Source organism: Anomaloglossus baeobatrachus, chromosome 1 (assembly GCF_048569485.1).
Source record: "Anomaloglossus baeobatrachus isolate aAnoBae1 chromosome 1, aAnoBae1.hap1, whole genome shotgun sequence".
Classification (NCBI taxonomy): Eukaryota; Metazoa; Chordata; class Amphibia; order Anura; family Aromobatidae; genus Anomaloglossus; species Anomaloglossus baeobatrachus.
The window spans coordinates 268,117,807-268,144,739 of NC_134353.1; the positions used below are offsets into that span (position 1 = coordinate 268,117,807).

General features: G+C 44.0%; 1 protein-coding gene across 1 annotated transcript in view; it reads left to right on the plus strand.

The window, feature by feature from the left end:
* The window catches only part of UGT8 (UDP glycosyltransferase 8), a 160,337-nt gene that overhangs the window by 121,244 nt on the left and 12,160 nt on the right, over window positions 1-26,933 (plus strand). The window contains exons 3-4 of the mRNA XM_075350038.1: window positions 14,789-14,931; window positions 23,347-23,423. Coding sequence (XP_075206153.1) covers window positions 14,789-14,931; window positions 23,347-23,423 — 220 coding nt within the window. The remainder of the gene's footprint in view (window positions 1-14,788; window positions 14,932-23,346; window positions 23,424-26,933) is intronic.

The following is a 26,933-nucleotide window of genomic DNA, read 5'->3' on the forward strand; positions in this document are numbered from 1 at the left end:
GGAGCGATGGCAGGGATCAGCTGGGATGTTGTTTTCCCCCTCCGTGGGTAGGGGTCGGTGGTCCCGGGGCCCGGTGGTGTAATGGGGAGGCAGGGTTGGTGAGATGCAGGTTTGCAGGGACAGCGCGGCGTGGTGCCGGATGGCACGTGTGTACTCACTCAGCAAGAGATGCACAAAGTCCTTCGTAAACCAAACGGCTGGATGGACGGGTCCCGCAGCCGGCTGCAGTGTCTCTCCCCGGACAGGTGATGGCGGCTGTCTTTCCCTGCACCTTGATGTACTTGTTTGGCTACGATGGATCCCCAACAGTAGTCCGCTACCCGGTGTATGGATGCCGGAGGAGCCCGTTTGCCCGCAGGCGCTGGCCCTTGGGTCTCTAGCCTTAGGCGGTAGCTGTATACCCTCACGGTGTGGGCGGTTGCCTTCTATCGGGTCATTGGCTGTTAGGGAACTCCTGGGGTTCCGGTCACACTCGGATTTGACTATTGTCGGCGGCTCCAAGCCTGGTCGGGGTCCGATGGCCCTGCCTGTGTGTGCTGGCTTCACTTCGCTCCCCGGTCGGTACCGGCGGGCCAACGCTCGACCCCGGTCCTACGGTTCCGCGTTGCTTCACCACTCCTGCAGACTGCCACCACCGTCTGCCAACTTTGCTGTCAGTGCCTGGGCCACAAACCCAGATACCCAAGTGTTTACTCCTCACACTTCAACCTCCAAAACTACTCTGACACTTTTCCCGCCTCCAGGCCTGTGAACTCCTCGGTGGGTGGGGCCAACCGCTTGGCTCTGCCCCACCTGGTGTGGACATCAGACCCTGGAGGGAGGCAACAAGGATTTTGTGTTTGGCTAATGTTACTGTCTAATGGGGGTGGGGGTGTATGTATGTTACCTGTGACGACCTGGCTAGTCCAGGGTGCCACACATATTTATTCCATGCAATACAGAATGACGATCAAATAATCCACCACATGGAGCGTAAAAATAGTCCAGAAATGGCTTAAATGTCCCGGAGTTCAGTCCCAATCCTCCAGCAGTCCTTCTCCAGGGAAATCGGGGTTTCTCACAGTCTCTCTGGGGGCTGGCTGCAGCCTCAGCATCTCCCTCAGAGGTTAAATCTTGCTTCTTCTCTCTTCTAAGTCTCACCCAGAATGACTGATCTCTCAGGTAAACAGAGAGTTTGGGTGTATTCCAGACCCACTCCCCCACTCCTAGGGACAGAAGCACTGCAAGGTGTTATAACCCTGCAGAAAGGACAAACAATACATCACATAGACAGACCACCACTCCCTAAACGTGAACCCATACAAAATGGTACATTACCCACAATATCACACCATCACAACCTCTCCCTCCTTCTTAATAAGTGAGTACGCCATGAGGTCTACACAGACCTCTGGCCACCTCACTTAAGTCCCAAATGCTCAGCTTGTGGATAGTCCCTTGTACAGTGGTTGGGTTGTAAGGACAAGCTTCCTTCGTGTCCTCCTTTACTCAAACTGTGTTTTCTGCACCCACAAATTGGCATTGTAGATCTCCCACATCATTTCCTACGAGAATATCTGCATGCAGGCTGCTCATCACCACAACCACGTATTGCTTGACCCCAAAGTCAAAGTCCAGATCTACAGTTGCCTTTGGGATATCCCTCCTTTGTCCTCCAGCCAATTCAATAACAATCTCTGGTCCATGATGTATCGCCTCTGGCCCAACCACCCGAGGATCAGCTATTGTGAGAAAAGCCCTGGAATCACAAAATCCAATGACTCTCTATCCATCCATCACAACCTTCTGTAAGTGCTTACTTTGATGGTAAGAGGAACTGGGGGCTGTGGCTCGCACCCCATACACCCCTAGTGGTCGACCATGAGTGTCTGAGCCATTAGGCAAGTCAACCTGAAGGGGTAAGAACTCTTCCCACATTGTATTTGGCTGTAGAGAATGAACAGGTCGATTTGGTGCAAGGTTATTCCTCACTCGACCAACAGGCCAAGTGTTTGCAAATGCCCAGGCTGCCCACATCGATAACATCTCCTCAGTGTCATATTCCTTCCAATGTGCATTCTGGAGAAGGCAGGAGAACCTGGTGACAAAGGCCGGAGGCTATACACTCCAACAGGGGCATCTATGATGCAGGGGTCAACGGTCCACTCCGGTGGAGGTGGTGGTAGCTCTTCCTCAGGCAGGATGGAATGCCTAAAATGCACCAGATAAGGTGGAGGTGCGTGTGGCTCCCTCCAAGTCCTTGTGGGACAACTGGATTGCAGGTGCCCAGGTTGCCCACACCCATAGCATCTCCTCCCTGTGATTCCCACAGAGCATCGTCGGAACTGTTGGGGCCCAGGATTGTGAGCAGTGGTTGTCATCGGTCTGCGGCTGGTTGAAGGGGCAGGTATAACTGGAGAGGGTCGGAGTGCAGGAGCAGGCTGTGGCTTATTGTCCAGAAGCCTGCAGAACGTCTTCCACAGTGAAAACATTTTCCACTTCCAGCCATCTCTGACATGCCTGCGACATCTTATGTTCTTAAATCCTAAAAGATCCCCCAGTGGTGCATGGGAGGTCTTGGAACTGTGCCCTATGTATGTGAGTCTGGGGTGATAGCATGGTATTCCAGGATAGTCCGCTTTGCAATGTTATAATTCCGGTTCCACTGTGAGTCAATGGTGCGATAAGCCTCTGCCAGGCTTCCGTTTAGGAGTCCCACAAACAAACGCATCCATCAAGAGTCACTCTCATCTCATCAGTCCATAAAACATTTGAAAAATCTGTCTTCAGATATTTGTTGTCTAAGTATTGATGTTTCAATTTGTGACTTAATCAAAGATATATTTTACCTGACTTAATCATGTCTCTGAGCGCTGAACACCTGGCACATCTGGACACTCTAGGGAATTTGCAGAGCTGGAATTGTACAGCACTGGAAGATAATGGTCTCCTGGTCCCTTAACATTTGATTCTTTTCAAGTCTTTAGCAGTTAATGTGTGTCTTTTTTCTCTTTATCTTAGCAATTTAAAGGGTACTGCATTCGTCAGGCTTTTAACATTTTTTGTATACATAGTGGTTGCATATATATGTATGTACAGTGGATGACATAAACATAAAACACGTCATCAATTTTCTAAGTAAATATATTTATAAAGGTGCTATTGACTTGAATGTCCCACCAGATGTCTGTAACAACCCATCCTATTCACACAGGCAACAAAAGCCTTTGTTGGTGATGACTAAAGATGAGTGGACTGGTCAAGGTTCAGTTCGGTTCATGTTCGCCGACTTTCCCAGTGTTCGCAGAACAGCTCGACGAACAGCATGACAAACATATCACACACGCTTTTGAGTCCCCTAATGAAGTGTAAATTAACTAAAAAAAAATTGGCTTCGGGTCCCCCATATATTGATAGCCAGCTCAGAGAAAGCAGATGGCTACAGGCTGCAGCCGCCAGCCGTGTGCTCATCTTTGCTATGTATCAAAACACGGAGACCCCATGCAGTTTTTTTAAATGATTTAAAAAAATAATTTTAAATGCACAACATCTTTTTTTTAAATTATTTATTTTATATTTTTTAAAATAAGCCTCCTAGAGTGCCTCTTATTTTGATACATAGCTAAGATAAGCACACGGCTGGGGGCTGCAGACTGTAGCCGTATGCTTTACCTGTAGTGGATATCATAATATGGGGGGACCCTACACCAATGTATTTTTTTTTTTTTACACTATAGATACGCAGACAGCGTGTGTGATTCAAACCAATCACAGATGCTGTCACACAGGATGTGGGTGTGGTCTGACTGTAATCAATCAGAGAAACTGGGACTGCCGGTGTGCAGGTGAAGCAGTGGATATTAATGAGGGTTAATGAGCAGACCCGGAAGTAGTGTTACAGCCACGCAGAGACTGGTATGTTTGTCCTGCTTTAACCATTTTGCTTCCTTTTTTTTCATAGTGATTTCCCTGGCCAATCACAGCCATGCTAATACTTGATGTGGCTGTGATGGGGCCGGGAGTGGATGGTTTCTGCAATACTGTAAATGTGAACAGTTACCAAACAAAGCCAAACGTTGCTGATTTTTGAGAAAAGTATTTGTGAATCCGATCCTGACCTGAGTGAGCCTAGGTTCATGCCAAATTTGAGATTGGCAAACATTTTTGAACAAGTTCACTCATCTCTAGTGATGACAGCTTCAAGACACGCGTCACGTGCATTGCTCAGGTTTGATTTTGGTCGATTCTTCTCCACAAACACTCTTCAAATCCTGAAGGTTCCATGGGCTTTTATGAACTCTGAGTATTAGTTCCTTGCATAAATTTTCTATTGGATTCTGTTCAGGCGATTGGTAGAGCCATTCTAGCTGCTTTATTTTATTTCTCTGAAACCAGTTGAGTTTCCTTGATTGTGTGTTTGGGATCATTGTCTTGCTGAAATTTCTACTCTCATTTCAGCTTCATCATCCTGTTAGATGGCAGCAGATTTTTATCAAGAATGTCTTGGTACATTTGTGCAGTCATCCTTCCTTCAAGCATATGAAGTTTGCCACTGCCGTATGCACACCATAATGTTCCCACCTTCAAACTTCACTGTTGATATGGTGTCTTTGGGGTGATATGCAATGCCTGTTAGCCACCAAACATGGAGTGTATTATGGCATTCAAAGAGTTCAATATTTGTCTCATCTGGCCAAACTAAATTCTCCCAGCATTTCACAGACTTGTCTAAATGTTGTTGAGCAATATTTATATGCACTTGAATGTGCTTTTTGTTCAGCAGTGGAGTCTTGTGTGTTGAGCGTGCATACAGGCCATGGAGGTTGAGCGCATTACTGATTGTTTTCTTTTGAACAATTGTATCTCCTGATTCCAAGTCTTTCCATAGCTCTCAACAGGTAAGCAGGCTTTACACGCTGTGATTGTACCCACCCCCGTCGGTTGTGAGACACGGGTAAATCGCTGCCCGTCGCGCACAACCTCGCTTACCCCCATCACACATACTTACCTGTCCGGCGACGTCGCTCTGGCCGGTGATCCTCCTGCTTTCTAAAGGGGCAGGTCGTGTGGCGTCACACGGCAGTCGTCTAATAGAAGCGGAGGGGCGGAGATGAGCGGGACGTAAACATCCTGCCCACCTCTTCCTTCCGCATTGCCGGTGGAGGCAGGTAAGGAGATGTTCTTCGCTCCTGCGGTGTCACACATAGCGATGTGTGCTGCCGCAGGAATGAGAAACAACATCGCTAATGAGAGGTAAACGATTTTTTGTTTTAGGACGACCTCTCCTCGGCAAACGATTTTTGCCGCTTTTGCGATCGTTTTAGGTTGCACATAACTGTTACACGCTACGATATCGGTAATGACGCCGGATGTGTGTCACAAACAACGTGACCCCGACGATAATTCATTAACAATATCGTAGCGTGTAAAGCCCGCTGTAGTCCTTGGCTCTTCAACAACTCTTCTGACAATTATTTTTACTCCTCTGTGTGGAATCTTGGTGGGAGCACCTGGTCGTGGTTGGTTTATAATGAAATTATGTTCTTTCCACTTCGAGATTATGGCCCCAACAGTCCTCACTGGAATCTTCAGTAGTTTAAACATTCTTCTATAACAATGCCATCACTATATTTTGTAACAATATGATTTTGAAGATCTTGAGACAGCTCACTGGCATTTCATATCATGAGTTATATCTTGTGCGGCACCTTGGTAATGACACATTTTCTTATAGGACACCAGTTGAGCCAGATGATATTATTTTTCAATAAGTGGCCGGATTGCTTTCTAATTATTGATACATTTCAGTTGGTGTTATGATCTTCCATGGCTTTTTGCACCTCTTTATTCATGTGTTCAATTCTTTTTCCCTGTGTTACTTCTCATGTTTACACATAACTTTATTGATAGACAACTATGGTTTTCATTTCCTTGCCTGTGTGAATTGGATGGGTTGTTACCAAAATCTGGTGAGAAGTTAATTTCAATAGCACCTTTAGAAATATAACATATGAAATGTTTAATACTTATTTCACCTGTATGTGTAAATGTAATTTATGTATAATATATGTTTTAACCCCTTCAGCCCCAGAGAGTTTTCCGTTTTTGTTTTTTGCTCCCCTTCTTCCGAGAGCCGTAACTTTTTTAATTTTTTGTCAATCTTGCCATATAAGGGCTTGTTTTTTGCGGGATGAGTTGTATTTTTAAATGAAACCATAAGTTTTACCATATAGTGTACTGGACAACAGCAAAAAAATTCTAAGTGTGGAAAAACTGCAAAAAAAAGTGTGATCACACAATAGTTATTGGGATGTTTTATTCACCATGTTCACTATATGGTAAAACTGATGTGTCATTGTGATGCCTGAAGTCGGTGCGAGTTTGTAGACACCAAACATGTATAGGTTTACTTGTATCTAAGGGATTAAAAAAAAAATTCACAAGCTTGTCCAATAAAAGTGGCGTACATTTTGCGCCATTTTCCGAAACCCGTAGCGTTTTCATTTTTTGGGATCTATGGCTCAGTGATGACTTATTTTTTGCGTCTCGAGCTGACATTTTTAATGGTACCATGTTTGTGCAGATGCTATATTTTGATTGCCTGTTATTGTATTTTGCGTAAAACTTGCGGCGTCCAAAAAAACGTAAGTTTGGCGTTTGGATATTTTTTGCCGCTACACCGTTTACCAATCAGATTAATTAATTTTATATTTTGATAGATCGGGCATTTCTGAACTCGGCGATACCAAGTATATGTATATTTTTTATTTTTTTTATGCCTTTAATTTTCAATGGGGTGAAAGGCGGGTGATTTGAACTTTTAGGCTTTTTGGGGTTTTTTTTAAACTTTTTTTTTTTACTTTTTTTTATTTTACTAGTCCTTCTAGGGGGCTATTTGGTCAACAATGCGATCGCTCTGCCCTATCTGCTGATCACAGCTACACAGCTGTAAACAGCAGATATGATCACTTTCTGATTCACTCGGCTCTGGGCCGAGTGAAACCGTAATTGACTCATGATAGCTACAGGCGTCATCACATGACCCTGTGCTACCATGGCAACCACCGAAAGTCACGTGATCACGCACGTGACTTCCGATGGGGGCGGTGGTAAGTGAAAATAATGGCCGCGCGCATATAGATCTCGCTGCCAGACTTTGGCAGCGAGATGTAAGGGGTTAAATGTTGCGGGTGGAATGCGATTCCACTCATAACATGCAGGCACACATGTCAGCTGTTGAAAACAGCTGATATGTGCACAGATCGCCGCGACCTGCCCACGGCAGGGGGCGGGGATTAACCTCACACGATCCATGACGGATAGATCCGTCATTGGTCGTGAAGGGGTTAATATGTATTTATGTATAATATATATTTTAAGGCCAAAAATATTTTGACAGTGATACATTTTGGCATTTTAGTTGTTTAAGACCATATTACTATATAACTGTATTTTGAATATGTTTTAGTAAAGGGTAGACCCTTAGCTTTAACTTGAGGGTATTCACATCCTATTTGGAGACAGGGTTTAGGAATTACAGCTCTTTAATATGCAGCTGCCTTTTAAGGGACCAAAAGTAATTGCACAGTTACCGCAAAAGATTTTTGGGTGGCACAGGCTATTTATTTTATTAATCTATTATCAAATAAGCAGGTAAAAGGTCTGAGTTGATTGCAGGTGTAGCATTTACATTTGGAAGCTGTTGTTGTGAACCCACAACAGGAAGAGATTTAAACCATCATTAAAGGGAACCTGTCAGCAGAAATTTCGCAATAAACCTAAAACATTCCCCTTCTGCAGCTCGTGGGCTGCATTCTAGCACGGTTCCTGTTGCTATTGTGCCCCCTTTGAGACCAAAATAAATACTTTATAAAGTGTTACCTTTTTGTATGCAAATCTTTTTTATGTACACGGGGGCGGGCTCTTTTGCGTCCATTAGTCGCCCTCCTACCGCTTTACGCCGTCCCCCATCGCTCATTTCCATAACTGAGGACTCCGTCCAGTGCTCCCGAGGTCCCCGCGCATGCCCAGTGCCACTCTCGCGGGAGTGAGCACTGTGCAGTGTGACCGCTGGTGACGTGATTGTGCAGGCGTGAGATTATGGGCGGCGCTGTGATTGTCATCAGCAAGTACCCGCCCATAATCTCGTGCCCGAGCTTTTCACTCTGCCTCCACCGTTATGCTGCTCCGGTCCTCCCATCTATTTCCTGCTCCAGAGAAAGATGGGTAAGAGGTGACGTGGGTGTATCTGGCTAGTGCTTGCGCAGAACGGTGGAGGCAGAGGGGAAAGTGCGGGCACGAAATTATGGGCGGGTACTTGCTGATGACAATCACAGCGCCGCCCATAATCTCACGCCTGCGCAATCACGTCACCAGCGGTCACACTGTGCACAGTGCTCAGTCCCGCGAGAGTGGCACGGCGCATGTTCGAGACCTTGGGAGCACTGGGCGGTGTCCTCAGTTATGGAAATGAGTGATGGGGACAGCGTAAAGCGGCAGGAGGGCGACTAATGTACATAAAAAAAGATTTGCATACAAAAAGGTAAGACTTTATAAAGTCTTTATTTTGGTCTCAAAGGGGGCATAATAGAAACAGGAACCTTTTCAGAATGCAGCCCAGGAGCTGCAGAGGGGGAATCTTTTAGGTTTATTGCAAAATTTCTGCTGACAGGTTCCCTTTAAGCTGAAAGAAAAGAAATCCATCAGAGAGCTAGCAAAATGTTAGGAGTGGCCAAATCAACAGATTGGTACTTTCTGCAAAAAGAGTGCACTGATGAGCTTGCAAACTCAAAAAGGCCTGGATACCTTAAAAATGGAAAGGCTAGATTAGCCTGCAAAAAATATTTAAAAACGACAGACCAGGTCTAGAATAGCATTCTTTGGACATGGAGTATGGAAAAGGCTTGGAACAACTCATGATCCAAAGCACACCACATCTTCTGTAAAACATGGTGGAGGCAGTATGATGGTCAGGCATGCATGGCTTCCATTGGCACTGGGTCACTAGTGTTTATTGATGATGTGACTGATGACAGAAGCAGGTAGATGAATTATGAAGTGTACAGGGCTTTACTTTACATTACAGATGGACAGAAGCCCAAAACATACTGCAAAAGCAACCCAGGAATTTTTTAAGTTAAAAAAGGAAATATTCTGCAATAGCCGAGTCAATCACCAGATCTCAACTCTTTCGAGCTTGCATTTCACATGCTTAAGGCAGAAAGATGCACATTCAAGCAATAACTGAAGTCAGCTGTAGTAAAGGCCTGGCAAAACATCACAAAGGAAAAAACACAATTTAATTCCCTTAGTTGCATCCCAGCAACTGCCCTGCTCCCCTCCCCCTTCAGGGATGCCGCACACTCACCCTCTCGGTTGCTCAGCGGTGGCTGCTCCCTACCTGCTGCCGTCTCCCGGGCCCTGTGCACGATGCACAGATTTCCTGGGACACAGATTTCCTTAGGCACACGTGCACCTTTTCTTAAAAGGCCAGTAAGTCCTAGGATATGCCTGAGAGGCATCAGATATTTAAAGGTTATCTGTCACCAGGTTTTTGCCACCTAATCTGAGAGCAGCATACTGTAAGGGCAAAGTGTCATGATTGACTCCTGGCTCAGCTGGAGCTGAGCCTTTTTTTTAGTTTCACTTCTGATGCAGGTCACGTTAGGGGTTAATCCTTTCTGCCTCGTTCTGGAGGTCAGGCTGCTTTATTAGGGCACTGTGTCTCTTGGACTTCGCCAGTGATATTTCTGGCTCTGCTGTGTTCTGCTCTTGAGTGACCTGTTGTCTGCCCTGCCCCCTCCTGACCTCCGTGTTCACCTGACCTGTTAACCTCCTCTGTTGTCTGTTTCCATCAGTGTCTCTCCCGCTGTCTCCCTGTTCGTTCCTTATCTGTTTACCCTAATTCTGTCTTGCCTTCCCACTCCCCCTCGCTTCTAGGCTCTGATTTCTCAGCTACTGACTATTTGCTTCACTCTGACTACGTTTAGACTTTGCCCTTGTGTACTTACAAGAGCTCATGTTGTGACACGGCTTTCTGATGATTCTACTGCCATCTGGTGGGCTTGACTAGTATTACCTCTGCTAGGGAATTCCCTGCTCATATGATTCCTCCACTTTTACGCCCCCTAGTGGTTTACCAGCTAACTACCTTCTCAGATAGTTTCAGGAATCCTCTCAGTCCCACATTGCTGCGCTGTACTGCTATTGTACATCTTAGAGTACAGCGTGACACAAAGATCCTGATTCTAGCTGTTATTCCACTTACTTGGCTGCTTAGTGTAGTTTTGATAAAATCCCTGTTTAATCGGCAGTAGATTATCATTAGAGGAATACTTGGCTTGCTGCCATATAGTCCAGCATATTCATGAGCTCTGTATAAGGGCTGGATTTGAAGTAGAGTAATCATTGATTTTATCAAAATTACACCAAAAAGATCAGTAAGTTACACATCACTGGCATCAGGGTGTTTGTCTCTACATTATGTTGCTCTCAGATGGGGTAGCAAAAGCCTGGTGACAGTTTCCCTTTAAGGCACCATCCCCTTAAGGGAGGTGCCTGGGCAACATGATCTATACATTGCTAGTTTTTAGTTTGTTCCATATTGCTAATTCCAGTCTGTGTTCCAGTACGTCATGTATCCGCTGCTGCTGCATCGTACCCTGCTGGCCAAGCCTGCTATACCAGCCGCTGTTGTATTATACCCTGTCGACAAAGTTTGCTATACTGGCTGCTGCTGCATCGTACCCTATCGGCCAATCTTACTGTACCGGCCGCTGATGCGTTCTACCCTATTGGTCAAGTCTACTATAAGGGCCGCTGCTATATTGTACCCTATTGGTCAAGTCTGCTATACCAGTTGCAACTGCATCGTACCATCGTATTTGAGCCCCTGAAATGAGGAACCTTTGTAGAAGAATGGTTGCAATTCCTAAATGTTTCACAGGATATTTTTGTTAAACCCCTATAATTAAATCTGAAAGTCTACACTTCAATTACACTTCAGTTGTGTGTGTATATACATACAGTTTATATATATATATATATATATATATATATATATATACAGTATATATATATATAAATATATATATATATATATATATATATATATATATATATATATATACATATATATATATATATATATCTCGGTTTGGATTACCAAAATTATTTATATTTGCCAAACTGCAGAATAATGAGAGAGAGAATGTTTTATGACATTTTTATTACCTTCTGCAGTCAAAAGTTTACATCCATTTCATTAGTATTTGGTACCCTTGCCCTTAAACTGTATGACTTGGGTCAAACATTTTGGATATCTTTCCACAAGTTTCTCACAATAGTTGGTAGGAATTTGGGCCCATTCCTCCTGAACTGGTGTAAGTAACTAAGCTATGTTGGTAGGTTGCCTTGCTTGCACCTGCCTTTTCAGCTTTACCCATAAATTTTTAATAGGATTGAGATCGGATATAATCATCTGATGGAATGATTAAATCACCATGCCAGGCAAATGTTATGAAAGCCTATTTGTGGTGTGAACAGAAAAGTACAGGTATGAATATAATCCAAAGGATGTGTAGATTACTGCAAATTAATTAAAACTCTTGTCATCATGAGTAGTAAACAAATCTAAGCACATGAACTGCACATATAACTCCCATGTAGTAAATCACACATTGTCTCACTGTGAGAGTCAGCTCACCTTAGTTGCCAATCCAAAACGAGAGTCCACTGGTCCAGGATCGGAATGTCAGGTATGGTGAGGGGTAGCTGTTATTTGTGGTCTGGGCAGATCTATCCTACTATAACCAGGCACAGATTCCCGCTAGTCCCATTGTCGTGCCTGGGACACCTCGTATTTATTGCCAGTTACAAGCAAGGTGCAGAGAGCGGTGCAGGAGGTGATATCATGCTGGGTACAGGAGCCTCTAGTGCCCAAAGTTCAATCCTTGAAGATTCCCGGGCTCCTTTGCCCTGTTATTGTAAAAAAGCAGAAAGTTACCCCAGAAGTGGCGCATCCATTAGATGCACAAATTCTTGTGCTTCACCTCTGTTCTTCCCGTTGCCCTGATGCATTGGAAAACGGGGTAATATATGGAGTTGATGCCAACTGTGAATTGCCAGCTGGCATTAGGCCCTGGTGTTAGTAATAGGTGGGTGTCTAGCAGACTCCCCAATTACTAATTCATTAGTTAGAAATGGACAAGCAGAAAAAAATATTCTCTTGATAATAAAACCCCCCTAAACCAGTTCACCACTTTATTTGAAAAAATAAAAATCCTTAAGTTCTGTCGTAATCCACAAGGAGGTCCCACAACGTTCCTCCAAAGCAAACCTGAAAGACATAATAAGAGAAACTCATTAAAGAAAAGAGACAAGAAACACCCTCCTTCACCAATTTATTATCCATCAAAACCCTAATCTAGTCAGCCTTAATCCATATAGAGGTCCCATGTTGTTCCCAGACTCACTGTCCCAGCCTATGAAGAACAGAATGTTCCCTACAGAGTGGGACAGCAGCCACTGCCGGCTCTTATACTGTGCAGTATGAGAACCATGGCAGGGAATTATGATGAGCTCATCAGGGCACTGTAGGTCACAGCATGTGGGTCACACAGTAGCGTATGACCCACCTCGGGCAGTGACGAGCTGTGATCTCATGAGTTCACCTGCGGTGGTCCTCACACAGAGTTCGGGTTCAGAGCCTTTATGTATGCAAACGACTCTCGCAAGCATTGTTTTGCTTGGGTATGCTTACTGCTCAGCCCACTGTAAGCTGGTTGTAGTGTTTGAACGGATCACACTGGGGGCAACAACATTGTGATCAGATGTAGTGTGCCCCAAATGAAAAAAAATGGAAACTGTCTACCAACCCTCTCCCAGAAGTGTTCTGTTTATGGCTGGCTGCATGTGGGTGGAAAGCCGAACTGCCCAATCAGTGACATCCATTGGGGTTTAGGTTAAGCCGGGTCCCAAACCAAACTTTATCTAAAGTTCAGTTAAACTTGCCGAATTGAACTTCAATGGGTTTGCTCATATCTTGATGTGACACAGGAAGAGTCATCAATAATAGATAGTTAGGGATCCTGCATCCAGTATACCAACCGATCAGCTTTTACCAGCTACATAAACAGTGTATAGCACTAAACACTGTTGCTGGTATCTTGATCCATGTCAATGTTGATATCCTATTCTAAGGTATTTAGCAGTATTACAATAGTGGAAAATCCCTTGAACTACTTCCATCAACCACACAGTTGTCCTGCAGTGCACAACAAACAAAAGACTATGTAATAGCATGCCTATGTGGAAATATCACTAACTTAGGTGTTGGTAAGTTTTAATTTTATTTTAGTGACTCATTTTTATTGATTTATTGATTACACTCATTTCCTTTACTGTTCTCATGAACCACTGTAACTGTCCAGAAATAGATTTTTTATTACATGCAGTTGCAGGGAAAGTTTCACTTAATTCATGTTGCCCAAATCATGTGGGTTGCATTATTCAGACCCTGTCTGCTTGATTGCAACCAGGTATATCTTTCTCTGAAATGCTAATATAATTAGATTTGCCAGCTCTCCCATAGCCAGACACCTGTCAATCACCTGAATTTTCACTGGGCAAAGCAAGATGGAAGCAGTACCAGATTATTTTAGTCTCTATTTGTCACCCACTTTATTTTTTGGACTATAAGATGCACCATACTATAAGACGCACCTTGGTTTCAGAGGAGGGTGCACTGTTATGGGGTAATGTACTGTTGACACTATTATGTAGTATATATGGCCCTCATTCTGCTACATATGTCCCCCATCCTGGTATAGATGATCCTCATCCTTGTATGTATGTCCCCATCCTAGTATATATGGTCCTCATTCTTGACCCATCCTATAAAATATGATCCCTATATTGGTATATATGGTCCATATCCTGGGCCCATTCTGGAATATATGCCCCTCATCCTGATATATATGTTCTCAATCCTAGTATATATGACCCCCATCCTGCTATGTATGACCCCCATCCTGGTAAATATGTCCCTTATCCTCGTATATATGTCCCCATCATGGCGTCATCCTGGTGCATACGCCTACCATCACGCCGCCCACATAAAAAAAATAAAGAATTGTACTTACCATCACTCTGCTCCCCCAGTGCATCCTCTTCTTATACCAGCCACTGACTTTAGCATGTAAGCGGCGCAGCACATGCTGTCACTACTTTGAGCCCCCAGTTGCACACGGACATCAGCTGCCAGAATATTCACTGCTCTCAATGCCCAGGATTATAAGCGTGGGGAGCAGTGAATATTCATTCTTTTTAATAGTGGAAGATGTGATCGCCCAGCCGCTGCAGTAAGCTGCTCCCCACACCCATAGTCCCATCCACCTCTCAGTGCCAGCTTCAGTGCTGAGAGAAGGGTGGGATTATGGGAGTGGGGAGCAGTGGATATGCATTTTTTTATTAACAGGCACACTTTTAGCCACAGCGTCTGCCTAATGTGACCTTGTTCCTGACTCTTGTGAGCCGTTCCTCCACCCCCCAGACACAGTCAGGTACATTTAGACTATAAGATGCACCCCTACTTTTCTACAAAATTTTTAGGAAAAAAAAGTGCATCTTATAGTACAAAAAATACTGTAACTATAATTTCTCACATTTCAGTGAAAAATATGCCTGGCTACAATTTTGCAGCAAGGCTCTGATTCATGCTGCCAGGTTTTGATCAACATGAGTCAAGTACTAGGTTCCTTTAACTTAATGCTTAATTATTAGTAGTTTTGACTATTTTTTTTTTCTTAAGGATTTTGAGACCTGGGTGGATAGTGTGGATGAACAAGGCTTTGTACTCGTCTCATTTGGGGCAGGAGTCAAATATTTATCTGAAGATATAGCCGAGAAACTAGCAGGAGCTCTTGCCAAACTGCGTCAGAAAGTTCTTTGGAGGTAAGAAGTAACTATGGCCCCACGTAATAGGATTTATGGATTAAATAAGTCCTATCATAAATTTCAATTTTGCCAATAGCAAACAATAAGATTACTTGGTCCCTAAATACATCACAAAGGGTAATATTGATACTTGAATATGGCAATATTGGCTCTGGATCTTATATCATTCCAATGATTTATGAATTTTACCTGTGATGCACATGATAAATGGAATACAATGCACTTAATATAATATCAATCACATGAGTTTTTTGTTTTATATATTCAAAGCTTACTCGTGGTATTAATGAAAAATTTGATTTATTTTTTTAGTATATTTTGTATTTGCTTTTCAATGAAAACAAATAGAATGCTGTTTATTAGATATGGTGAAACGTCTTTAAGACAAGATCACAGATTTGCATTAAAGCACATCAATCACCAGGGTTTTCCTACAATAACCTAAAGCCAGTGCTATACTGGCACTATCAGGCTGATTCTATACATATCTTTAGTTGTCAGCTAGGATGTATAGTTATTGAAACAGAAGCAAGTAAAGCTTGTAAAATGAGCAGCTTTTTGATTGGCAGCAGCTACCGATCAGCTAATAGCTGGGTGGGTTTTCATAGTGATAACTGTCCCCTGCCTGTCCGTCCTCCCCCTGTCTATTATTTATGCTAATTCAATTGTAAAAGGTTGTGGCTATAATCATGGTGGCTAAAAGGATCTTGCTGATGTCAAATCCATGTGACCAGAAGGGGCGGGGCCTCATCCTAGAGAAAAATAATGTTGCTTCCTGGTATCAGCTTTGTTAGCTGAGGCCCCACACCTTCTGGTCACATGGGTATGACATCAGCAAGGTCCTTCTAGCCACCACGATTGATAAACACAACTATTAATAAAACGCCTCTATAATGTCATTAGCATAAATAATAGATAGGGGGAGGAACAAACAGGCAGGGGTGTGGGAATCACTATGAATATCCACCCCAGCTATTAGCTGATCAGCAGCTGGTGCCAATCAGAAACCTGTTCATTTTACAAACTTTACTTGCTTGGGTTTCAAAAGCTATACATCCAATCTTACAACTAAAGGTATGTATAGAATCAGCATGATAGCGCCAGGTTATATAGGAAAATCCTGGTGATTGGTGCACTTTAAATATGGTCTTTTAGTTTTAAAAAGCCATCAGAGAAGATCAGAATATAAAATATTCTAAGGAAGTGAAATTCTGCCACAGAAAGTATTGTGTAGATAAAAGTGTAATCTTGTCAATAAGATAGACTGTAAAGCTCATGGCCCCATTGCATGTATTCATTGCATCAAAAACATAACATCTTACAGTTCCTGCAAAAGGGATTGGATTTTTAGAAATCTCATGACCAGCCCACTCTGCGTCTTTTTTACGCAGCACAAACTGGTGCGTTTCAGATCTGCAGCATGTGAATATCTCCTGTAGTTATGCTGAGTTTTATGTGCAGATTTTTCCCATAGACTTGTACTAGATGCAGGTAAAAAACGCACATCTGGATTTTAGTGCGCTTCCTCGAAGGAAACACCTAAGAACGCATGTAATTTTCACATGACTGTATCAATAATATTTTGTCAAAGCCAAATATCAGAAGTATCAAAAGCAAAACAGCTTTGTTTAAAACATGACATTCCAGAAAGACAAAAACCAGTGTCAAAAACGCATGTAAAAAAAACTCACATAAAGGCACGTTTCAGACGTCAGTGATTCTGGTACATTTCTGCTTTTTTTTTATACGTACCAGAATCACTGACATACGCAGACCCATTATAATCAATAAGTCTGCTCACACATCAGTGATTTTTCACTGACTGTGTCTCCATGAGGTGTACACGCGTGTTTCTGATTGCCGCACGGAGACATGTCCATTTTTTTCTGGCATCACTGATGTCCCACGGACCACACAGTGGTGTGATCCATGGAACACTTGCCAGAAAAAAACGTGCTTATAAAATAAAAACAATTTTACTCACCCGACTCCAGCGGCGCTCTGTGCAGCCTGTCTGCTGCTTCTGAGTCGGCTCATTACTGTCATGCATATTCATGAATGTACGACACAGCCGACCCGGAAGCAGCTGCTGCGGAGGTCAGCGCTGGCCGGATGCTGCACCGCGGGAGCGTTCAGCACCATGGAGAGCGGGAGCGGGCACTGGTGAGTAAGGGCGGCTTTGCACACTATGACATTGCAGGTGCGATGTCGGTGGGGTCAAATCGAAAGTGACGCACATCCGGCGTCACTTGCGATGTCGTAGTGTGTAAATCATAGATGATACGATAAACGAGCGCAAAAGCGTCGTTATCGTATCATCGTTGCAAGCTCCGACTTTTCCATAATTTTGCTGCAGCGATAGTACGATGCTGTTCCTCGTTCCTGCAGCAGCACACATCACTGTGTGTTATGTCGCAGGAGCGAGGAACTTCACCTTACCTGCCGGCGGCTATACGGAAGGAAGGAGGTTGGTGGGATGTTTACATCCTGCTCATCTCCGCCCCTCCGCCGCTATTTGCCGCCTGCTGTGTGACGTCGCTATGACACCGCACAACCCTCCCCATTAGGAAGGAGGCGGGTCGCCGGCCAGAGCGACGGTCGCAGGGCAGGTGAGTGCATGTGAAGCTGGCGTAGCGATAATTTTCGCTACGCCAGCTATCACAAGATATCGTACCTGCGACGGGGGCGGGGACTATCGCGTGCGACATCGCAGCATCGGCTTGCGATGTCGCAACGTGCAAAGCCCGCCTTAATCTCTATGTGCAACCACGGACCACGGAGAATGGAGCCCGGATTGCACTTAGACAACCCACGTGTGCCGTGAATCATGGCACACGGAGGGACATGGGCGTGTTTTACACGTCAGTGAAGAACGTCTGTGTTTTTCACTGACGTGTGAAATGGGGCTAAAGCACGATAAAAAACGTAAGTAATCTTATTTACCTAATAGGTGAAGAGATTGTGCAGAAAATCTACAACATCAAAAACTCACCAAATACTCATAGAGAGAACGTAGCACTAGGCCACGTGCACAAATTGAGTATTCGGAGAGTTTTTTACATCAATATTTGTAAACCAAAACCAGTATTGGGTCAAAATCCAAAAGTGGTGCAGTTTTTCTATTCTAGTTTCCCACTGAGTGTTCAACTCCTGGTCTTGGCTTAAAAATACTGAGGTAAAAAATTCACCAAATACTCACCATGTACACACATGCCCCCTTGAGTTTCACAAAGTGGATGAGATTTATAGAAATATCATGCCCACTGTGTTTTTTTTTTTTTTTTTTACACAGTGTAAACTGACCTGTGGTGCGTTTTTGAAATCTGCAGCATGTCAATTTCTCTTGTGGGTACGCTGAGTTTTATGTGTGGATTTTCCCCACAGAATTGAATTAGCTGAGAAAAATCCACAGGTAAAAAAACTATTTGTTTTTATCATATTTCCACTATGGAAACACACCTAAAAATGTATTTAATCCATACATTATTGTACAAATAAATTTGTCAAAAAGAAATACCAGGACGTATCAAAAACTAAGCAGCGTTATTTAAAACTTTACATACAGTGCGGAAAATAAGTATTTGATACACTGCCGAATTTGAAAGTTTTCTCCCCTATAAAGAATGTAATTTTTATCATAGTTACATATTAAAGAAAACCCCACATAGGTACAGAATCCCCCCAAAATCCAGAAAATCACATTGTATGGTTTTAAAATAATTAATTTGCATTTCATTGTATGAAATAAGTATTTGCTCACCTACCAACCAGCAAGAATTCTGGCTCTCACAGACCTGATATTTTTTCGTTAAAGGGACCTGTCACCTACTCACTTGTGGGCCGTTCTGATATAGTCCGGGTCCAATGGGCGTCGCTACTATCGTGTCTGGTGCCTCCTCCATCTTCTGCGAACGCTGTTCTCCTTGCTTTGTGTGCATGATGTGTACTACATCAGCCACATAGTGCCCGCAATTGCACTCCTGCGCACACTCACTATGCTCTACCCTGCTGAGGGCAGAGCAAAGTACTCTAATGCGCAGGCACAGGTGTTCTTTGACCTTTCCCCATGCCTGTGCATTACTGTTCTTTGCTCTGCCCTCAGTAGGATAGAGCAAAGTGTGTGTGCGCAATGGAGGGCACTGTGTGAATGACATAGGACGCGTCATCCCCAACAAAGCAAGGAGGACGACGATAGCAAGGATAGAGGAGGTGCTGGACCTGAGAGCAGCGATGCCCATCAGACCTTACCGTTTAAGAACGCCCCGCAGGGTAGTAGGTGTCAGGTTCCATTAAAGAAGCCCTCCTACTCTGCACTCATTACCTGTATTATTTGCACCTGTTTAAACTTGTTACCTGTATAACCGACATCTGTCTACTCACTTAATCAATAGAGATGAGCAAACCCGAGGTTTGTTTTTCAAACCGAACACCAACTTAAAAAAACAGGGTTTGAAGTTCGAATGCTTTACATGCGAACTTAAATCACATGAGTAATGCTGTGCTCAGGTATGCTTGGTGCTCAGCCCTGTGAGAGTGGCTTGCAGTGTTTGAACAGCACACACTGGCAGTAGCAACAGTATGTGGTGTGTAACAAAAGAAAAAAAATTGAAAAAGCCCTCTCACCCTCCCCCGGAATTATTCTGCTTATGGCTGGCTGTATGTGGGCAGAAACTCAAACTACAAATCAGTGATTCTGAACCTCCTTGGGCCACGTTTGGACATGGGGAGGTTCGGTTCATTTACTGAACAGCAAACTAAACTTCCAAAGGTTCGCTCATCTTTATCAATCAAGCACATTCCAACCTCTACACCATAGTCAAGACCAAAGAGCTGTCTAAGGACAAAACTGTAGACCAGCACAAGCTAGAATGAACTACAGGACAAGAGGTAGACAGCTTGGTGAGAAGGCAACAACTGTTGGCACAATTGCTAGAAAATGGAAGAAACACAAGATGACTGTCAATTTTACTCAGTCTGGGGCTCCATGCAAGATCAGACCTCATGGGGTAAGGATGATTTTGAGAAAGGTCAGGAACGAGCCCAGAACTACAGGTCTAGTCAATGACCTGAAGAGAGCTGTGACAAAAGTCTCAAAGATTACAGTTAGTAAAACATTACGCCATCATCTGCAGGGCACGCAAGGTCCTTCTGCTCATGCCAGCACATGTCTAGGCCCGTTTGAAGTACACCAATAACCATCTGGATGATCTAGAAGAGGCATGTGGTCAGATGAGACCAAAACATAACTTTTTGATATCAACTACACTAGGTGTGTTTGGAGGAAGAAATAGGATAAGTACAACTGACACGCCCAGCTCCAGGGCCAGGGGTACTCGGAACTTGGCCAGACTAGTCCGGGGACGTCAGCGGTGGCGGGGTCCGGCTTCATGACCCTGGCGATGTCTTTTAATAAAGGAAGGGGATGATGATGGGAGTTATGTGACGCCATTTGCGGAGTGCGGCTATGAGAGGGAGCCACCCCTGCTTAGTCTCTCTCACTTCTGGGACTGATGGTGTGATGCAGCTAGGATGTTTCAGCTCTCCGCAAGAAGAGCTAGGCCCCAGGGAGGATGATGGTCGTAGTAGTGACGGTGGCACTGAGGCACAGGGCGACAGCAAGTAAACAGACAACACAGGGGCTGTGGTTCAAGTTGTTTACTCACTGATTGTCCTTTCTGCCCCCGGGGTGCCGGTCTCCACCAAGATGGGCTACAGGTGATCCTGAACTCTTCGGATCCCGGTGCCAGTACTGTGACCGGAGGGCCTTTTCTTTATGCGCTCTGTTGTTGGCAGGTCCCCGTGGCTTGAAGCTACTTGGGGTCCCCTTCTTTTGTGTAAAAAGTCCCGGTCCATTCTCAGGCAGCGCAAACCTATAGTGGGCTGGACCTAAGTCTCAATTCCCAGGCTCTATGTGCTGCTGTGCCCCGGACACTGTGGTAGGTGAAGAAACGTGAAATATTTTCTCCTGGTAGATTTATTAGGTGAGCTTGAAGCTTCCCCTAACCTAGGGCTCTACACCCCGACTGCGCCTGTCCTGTGGGAACTAACACCGTATCCCACTGGCGACCGTAACTCCTGTGTCCCACCGACGTCACTAGGTGAGCACCTCTCTCTACCAAAGTCCCTCACAGCTCTCTACGCCAAGTGTCACTAATGGTTTTTGGCTCCTCCAACTCCCCAGTGACTCCTCCTCCCTGACACAGAGTTCCGAACCCAGTGGATCGGGAGTCCCTAAATGCAGTGGCATCCTATAGACCCAACCGCTGTGGTGACTCCCTTTGTGACCCGACCCTGGTCCCAGTCCCCATTGGGGAGGGAAGTCTGCTGTGTGTAGTTTGTGGTGTTGTGTGGAACCGGCACTGGTCACCTAGGAATCCGGGATGAGCACAGCAACTTAAATCAGGTGCAGTACCCTGTGGCGCCTGAAGCCTCAGGGATGCCACACAACCTTAAGAACACTCTACCAACCGTGAAGCATGAGGATGGAAACATCATACTTTAGGGAGAGGATAGGACGACTGTATCGTATTGAAGGGAGGATGGATGGAGTCATGTATTGTGAGATTTTGGCCAACAACCTCTTCCCTCAATAAGAGCATTGAAGATGGGTCGTGTCTGGGTTTTCCCGCATGACAATAACTCAAAACACACAGCTAGGGAGTGGCTCCGTAAGAAGCATTTGCAAGGTCCTGGAGTGGAGTAGCCAGTCTCCACACCTGAACCTAATAGAAAATCTTTGGAAGGTGCTGAAACTCAATGTTGTCCAATGACACCCCTGAAACCTGAAAGATTTGGAGAATATCTGTATGGAGGAGAAGGTTAAAATCCCTGCTGTAGTGTGGGCAGACTTGGTCAAGAACTTTAGAAAGCGACTGACCGCTGTAATTGCAAACAATGGTTTCTGTACCATTTATTGTTATCTTTTTATATTATATCAAATACTTATTTCATGCAATAAAACACATTAATTATTTAAAAATCATACAATGTGATTTTATGGATTGTTTTTATTCTGTCTATAACAGTTGATGTGTACCTATGATAAAAATTACAGACATCTCCATTCTTTGTAGGTGGAAAAAGTTGCAAAATCGGCAGTGTGTCAAATACTTATTCTCCATGTATCAAAAAAGAGACAAAAATCTGCAACATCAAAGACGCGATAAAAATGATGTAAAAAACGCATTCAAAAATGCAATTAAATTATAACAGAAGAAATCTAACTTACCAAATATGTGCAGAAATGCTGCAGAGTATAGTAGAAGCATGGTGGATGGGATTTATAAGTATCCCATGCCCACTGAGCTTTTTTAGGGTATGTGCGCACGTTGCTTTTTACCTGCTTTTTTGCTGCTTTTTTGCTGCTTTTTCTTCTGCGCTGTTTAATGCCAAAATGGATGTGTTCTTCTATTCAAGCAAAGTCTATGGGAATTTGGGTTTCTTGTTCACACTATGTTGTTCAAAATGCTGCCTTTTTGTGGCAGAACTTTGGTCAAAAACTCAGCTTTGCAGTGCAAAACCCAAATAGCAAAAACAATTGACATGTTGCTTCTTTGAAAAGCTGAGTTTTTGACCAAAGTTCTGCCACAAAAAGGCAGAATTTTGAACAACATAGTGTGAACAAGAAACCCAAATTCCCATAGACTTTGCTTGAATAGAAGAACACATCCATTTTGGCATTAAACAGCGCAGAAGAAAAAGCAGCAAAAAAGCTGGTAAAAAGCAGGTAAAAAGCAACGTGCGCACATACCCTAAATGCTGCATAAACTGACATGCGGCGTGGCTTTCTGAGCCACAACATGTCAATTTGTTCTTGTGGAGTCGCGAGTGTTCTGGAAGGAAAAACACAACGATAATACGCTACGCCCAGAATCCTGATCGCGGGCATGCGCTGCAGTCTCCTGCGGAGAACACTACTGTCTCTGATAGAGGAATTACATTGCGTCTAGAACACAGCTTCTCCTCATCTTGGGGCATGTACCTTAAAAGCTGACAAAATACTCATTGTGGGAAGGTAGCCTTTAGTTATGCCCCTGACCCTGCTTGCACTCTTTAAGATCAAACAAAATAAATTAAAATATTCAGAGCAAGAAAAGTGTTAGTAGCCATTAGTGTCTGTGCAAAGTCCAGTTTCAGTGTCGATTATAGTGCCAGCTAACTGCTTTATGTACCTGGAATCACATTGATTGCATTTTTAAGTAGTTAGCTTATATTTGCTCTTTGGAAATCAATGAGAGGTAAAAGTGCAGTATTGATTATTTCACCTACAGTAATGTTTTATTATTCTGCCTTTTAGAGAAAAGAAATGTTTCACAAGTAACAATACCCTGGATTTATTCTGCAATGACTCTTCCATCTATTTGCTTTTTTTTCTTTTATCATGACTATTAGTAATATTTTTTATTTAATCAGGTTTTCTGGACCAAAGCCCAAGAATTTAGGTAACAACACAAAACTGGTGGAATGGCTACCTCAAAATGACTTACTTGGTGAGGAAATGTTATTTTAATTTTTCCATATTAAACTTAAATGGAATTTTTTAAAAGCAATTTACCAGTAATATGATGGAAAGAATGTGCAGGTTGTTAGGTTTTAGAAAGCACGGCTCTGACTAAAGGGTACTTTACACGCTGCGATATCGCTAACAATTTATCGTCGGGGTCACAGTGTTTGTGACGCACATCCGGTGTCGTTAGCGACATTGCAGTGTGTATCACGTACGAGCGACCTTCAACGATCGCAAAAGTGGTAAAAATCGTTGGTTTTGGAGAGGTCGTCCAAACACCAAATATCATTGTCTGGTGAGTAACGAGGTTGTTTGTCGTTCCAGCGGCAGCACACATCACTATGTGTGACATCGCAGGAACGAGGAAACTCACCGTACCTGCGATGAGGAAGGAAGGAGGTGGGTGGGATGTTCGGCATGCTCATCTCCGACCCTCCTCTACTATTGGGCAGCTGCTTAGTGACGTCGCTATGATGCCGAATGAACCGCCTCCTTAGAAAGGAGGCGGTTCGCCAGTCACAGCGACGTCGCTAGGCAGGTAAGTACGTGTGATGGGTGTTAGCAATGTTGTGCGACACGGGCAGCGATTTGCTCGTGTTGCACAACCGACGGGGGGTACGCTTGCTAGCGATATCGGTACCGATATCGCGGAGTGTAAAGTACCCTTTAAATTCAGAATTCCAAGTGAAAAGGAGTAAATTTCAGCCTACCATAGCCGTGTGATCCAAACCACCTAGGGTGCACGGATGAAGAAAAGGGGCGGTCCACTCCTGCAGAAGTCAGTCTAAATAAGAGTAAGTTGTAATCCAGCACACATAGTCCAGTCTTCAGTGAGGATTAAGACATCCTTTATTCACAAAACATGTTAAAAATATACGTTTAAAATCAGAACTGCCTAGGCCTTTCACTGAAGACTGGACTACGGATGCTGAATTACCACGTACTCTTACTAAGATTCAGAATGCCTTGACAAGGCCAAAGGATGTCATGACGTTGTATGAGGCCTTGTCAATGAATTCTGAGGGTTAGGGTATGGTTCCATTTGCATATAGCTTCCTATGAGAGAGCTAATGACCCTCTGCTGCAACTGTCAGCCGAGGGTCATGCAACTGTGATCCAATCTTGCGATTGGACCACATTTGTGGAGGAGAGAAAAGGAATACTTTCTTCATCTCTTCCGTGGCCTGTCTGCATACATCTCACTGCGGTGGGATGACATGCGAGTGCAGTGCAATGTTTCACATGCACCTATAGACTTGTATGGGGGTGCATGAGCCGAGACTCGCTGTCAAACGCAGCATGTTGCAATTCATTTTTCATGCCGGTATAGCATGGGAAATTAATCGCAGATGGACACCGCCTCATGGTTTTGCACTGGTTTGAGTGAAATCCGATGTTTTATTCACTCATCCGTGCAAATCGCAAGTGGAGCCGTACCCTTAGTCAGAGGACTAATAAGGTCAGTGACATTATTAGGCCTAGTCATAGGAGAGTGATCAGAACTGGAAATAGCTGTGACTTCTTGATGTTATGAGGCCTAGACAATGGGTCCTAAGGCCTGGTTAGCGTGGGAGGCACTGAAGATCCTTGAAGAATGACTAGTTGTGTAAATGAGGCAAGCAAAGCTATGCAGCATGACAACTGAGGGCTGAGGAGAGGGGAATGTTACATTGATTTTTTCTTCCAGGCCCTAAAACAAATCCAGAAAAATGACCACCATTTTGTTTGAGTCAGGCAAATCATATTGCAAAAATAAAAGTGATTCTGTCAAATCCAAATGTTTTGTAAAATTAGAAGCAAATTTATTTACTCATCTCTAGCCATCAATCTACAATAATTCCAAAGATTGGACAAAAGAACCAGGAAAAATACATGCTATCCAGAACACTAAATAGGCAAGTCAACATGTTGAGATGCCACATAAATGGGCTAGTTGGCTTACTTACCAAGGACTGGCATGACCTGATCATGTGCAAACTGTGTACCTGACATACAAGTATTTGGGAATCATAGTTATTAAATACAACATGAAAATCTCTTCGCCAGTGGCATACACAGAAATCATAGAGCCCCATAGTAATTGGGATTCCCCCTATACCACAAAAAAATAAAATATTTTGTCATTGTCATTGCACATAAGATATGAATTGTGGAGTGTGTGTCGCCCCCAGGGCTATGGGGTACTTGGTCCCGGGCGATGTATTGCTTGGGAGATGTCACTGGGTGGCCGTTCCTGGTTCCGTGACCCTGGGGGTCGCTTTTAAAAGGGGGAATATTTACAGAGGATTTGAAATAAAAGTTTTTGTCGTGACCCCACTTGTGGGTTGCGGCTATTTAGTGGAGCCGCCACTGCACAGTTCTCACTACTGGGGCTGATATTACTGGCAGCCTGGATGTTGGGCCCTCCGCAACTATTACTGACCCCAGTAATGTCTATGCCCCCCACTGCACTGACCTCCATATTTTCATCATATTTTCATTGAATCTTTGTATTGTTTAACTTACTGTTTGTTTATGAAGGGATAGTATATGTACTATATACAGTATTGGGTAGAACTGAGTTAATTATATTAGTCCGGCCTTCTAAAACCATCCCAATTTCTCATGCGGCCCCATGGGAAAATTAATTGCCCACCCCTGATCTAGAGAATGCAGATAACATTAAGTGGAATGATGCAGCAGGAAGCCTTCTGCTCCCTGCTAAATCACTTTGCCTGTGGATCTGAGTGACTTAGCACAGCATACATAATTCTAAGTCCTGTTTCCTGCGCAAATGCCTCAGTCAGCACAGTGCACTCACCGGAGCAGATATCAAGGGAATGGGGAAACAGTGGAAGGTGAGTAGATTTTTTTTTTTGTAAGTTCTTGTGGGTACATGATGCCTTGTTGGGACATCATAGTGTGTTTGTTTGGTTGGGGGTTGTTGGCTGCAGGGCTAACAAACTGTGTGTGGTGGTCCCATTCTGTGTTGGGGGCTGTGGGGGCTCTTACAATGTGTTCAGGGCTACAGTGACCATCATAGTGTGTGTGAGGGACCTCATAGTGTGTGGGACCCTACCCTCAAACTAGATGTACGGGCTGTAGTGAACATCATATTGTGTGGGGGACAGTTGAAGCCTTCATATTTTTTGAGGAGCCTGTGGGTGACATTACAGTTTGTGGAGGTCCTCACACTGCCTGTGGGATCAGTGGGGGACAACATATTGTGGGTAGTAGCCTTCATACTATGTAGAGCACTGTGCATGCTCCATGTGTAGGGAACATGATATTGTTTTTTGAGGCACTCGATCTTTGTGGGGGGTAGTGGGTGAAATTATACTGTGTGTGGGGTCTTCACTCTCACTGTGTGGTCTTTTGGGCGACATCATACTGTGTGTGTGGGCTGTGGGGATCATCATAGTCTATGGCGGAAATCACGCTGTGGAAGGAATTATACTGTGTTGGGGGTACTGTGACCGCATCATACTTTTCTGGAAGCATTGTGGTGTCATCA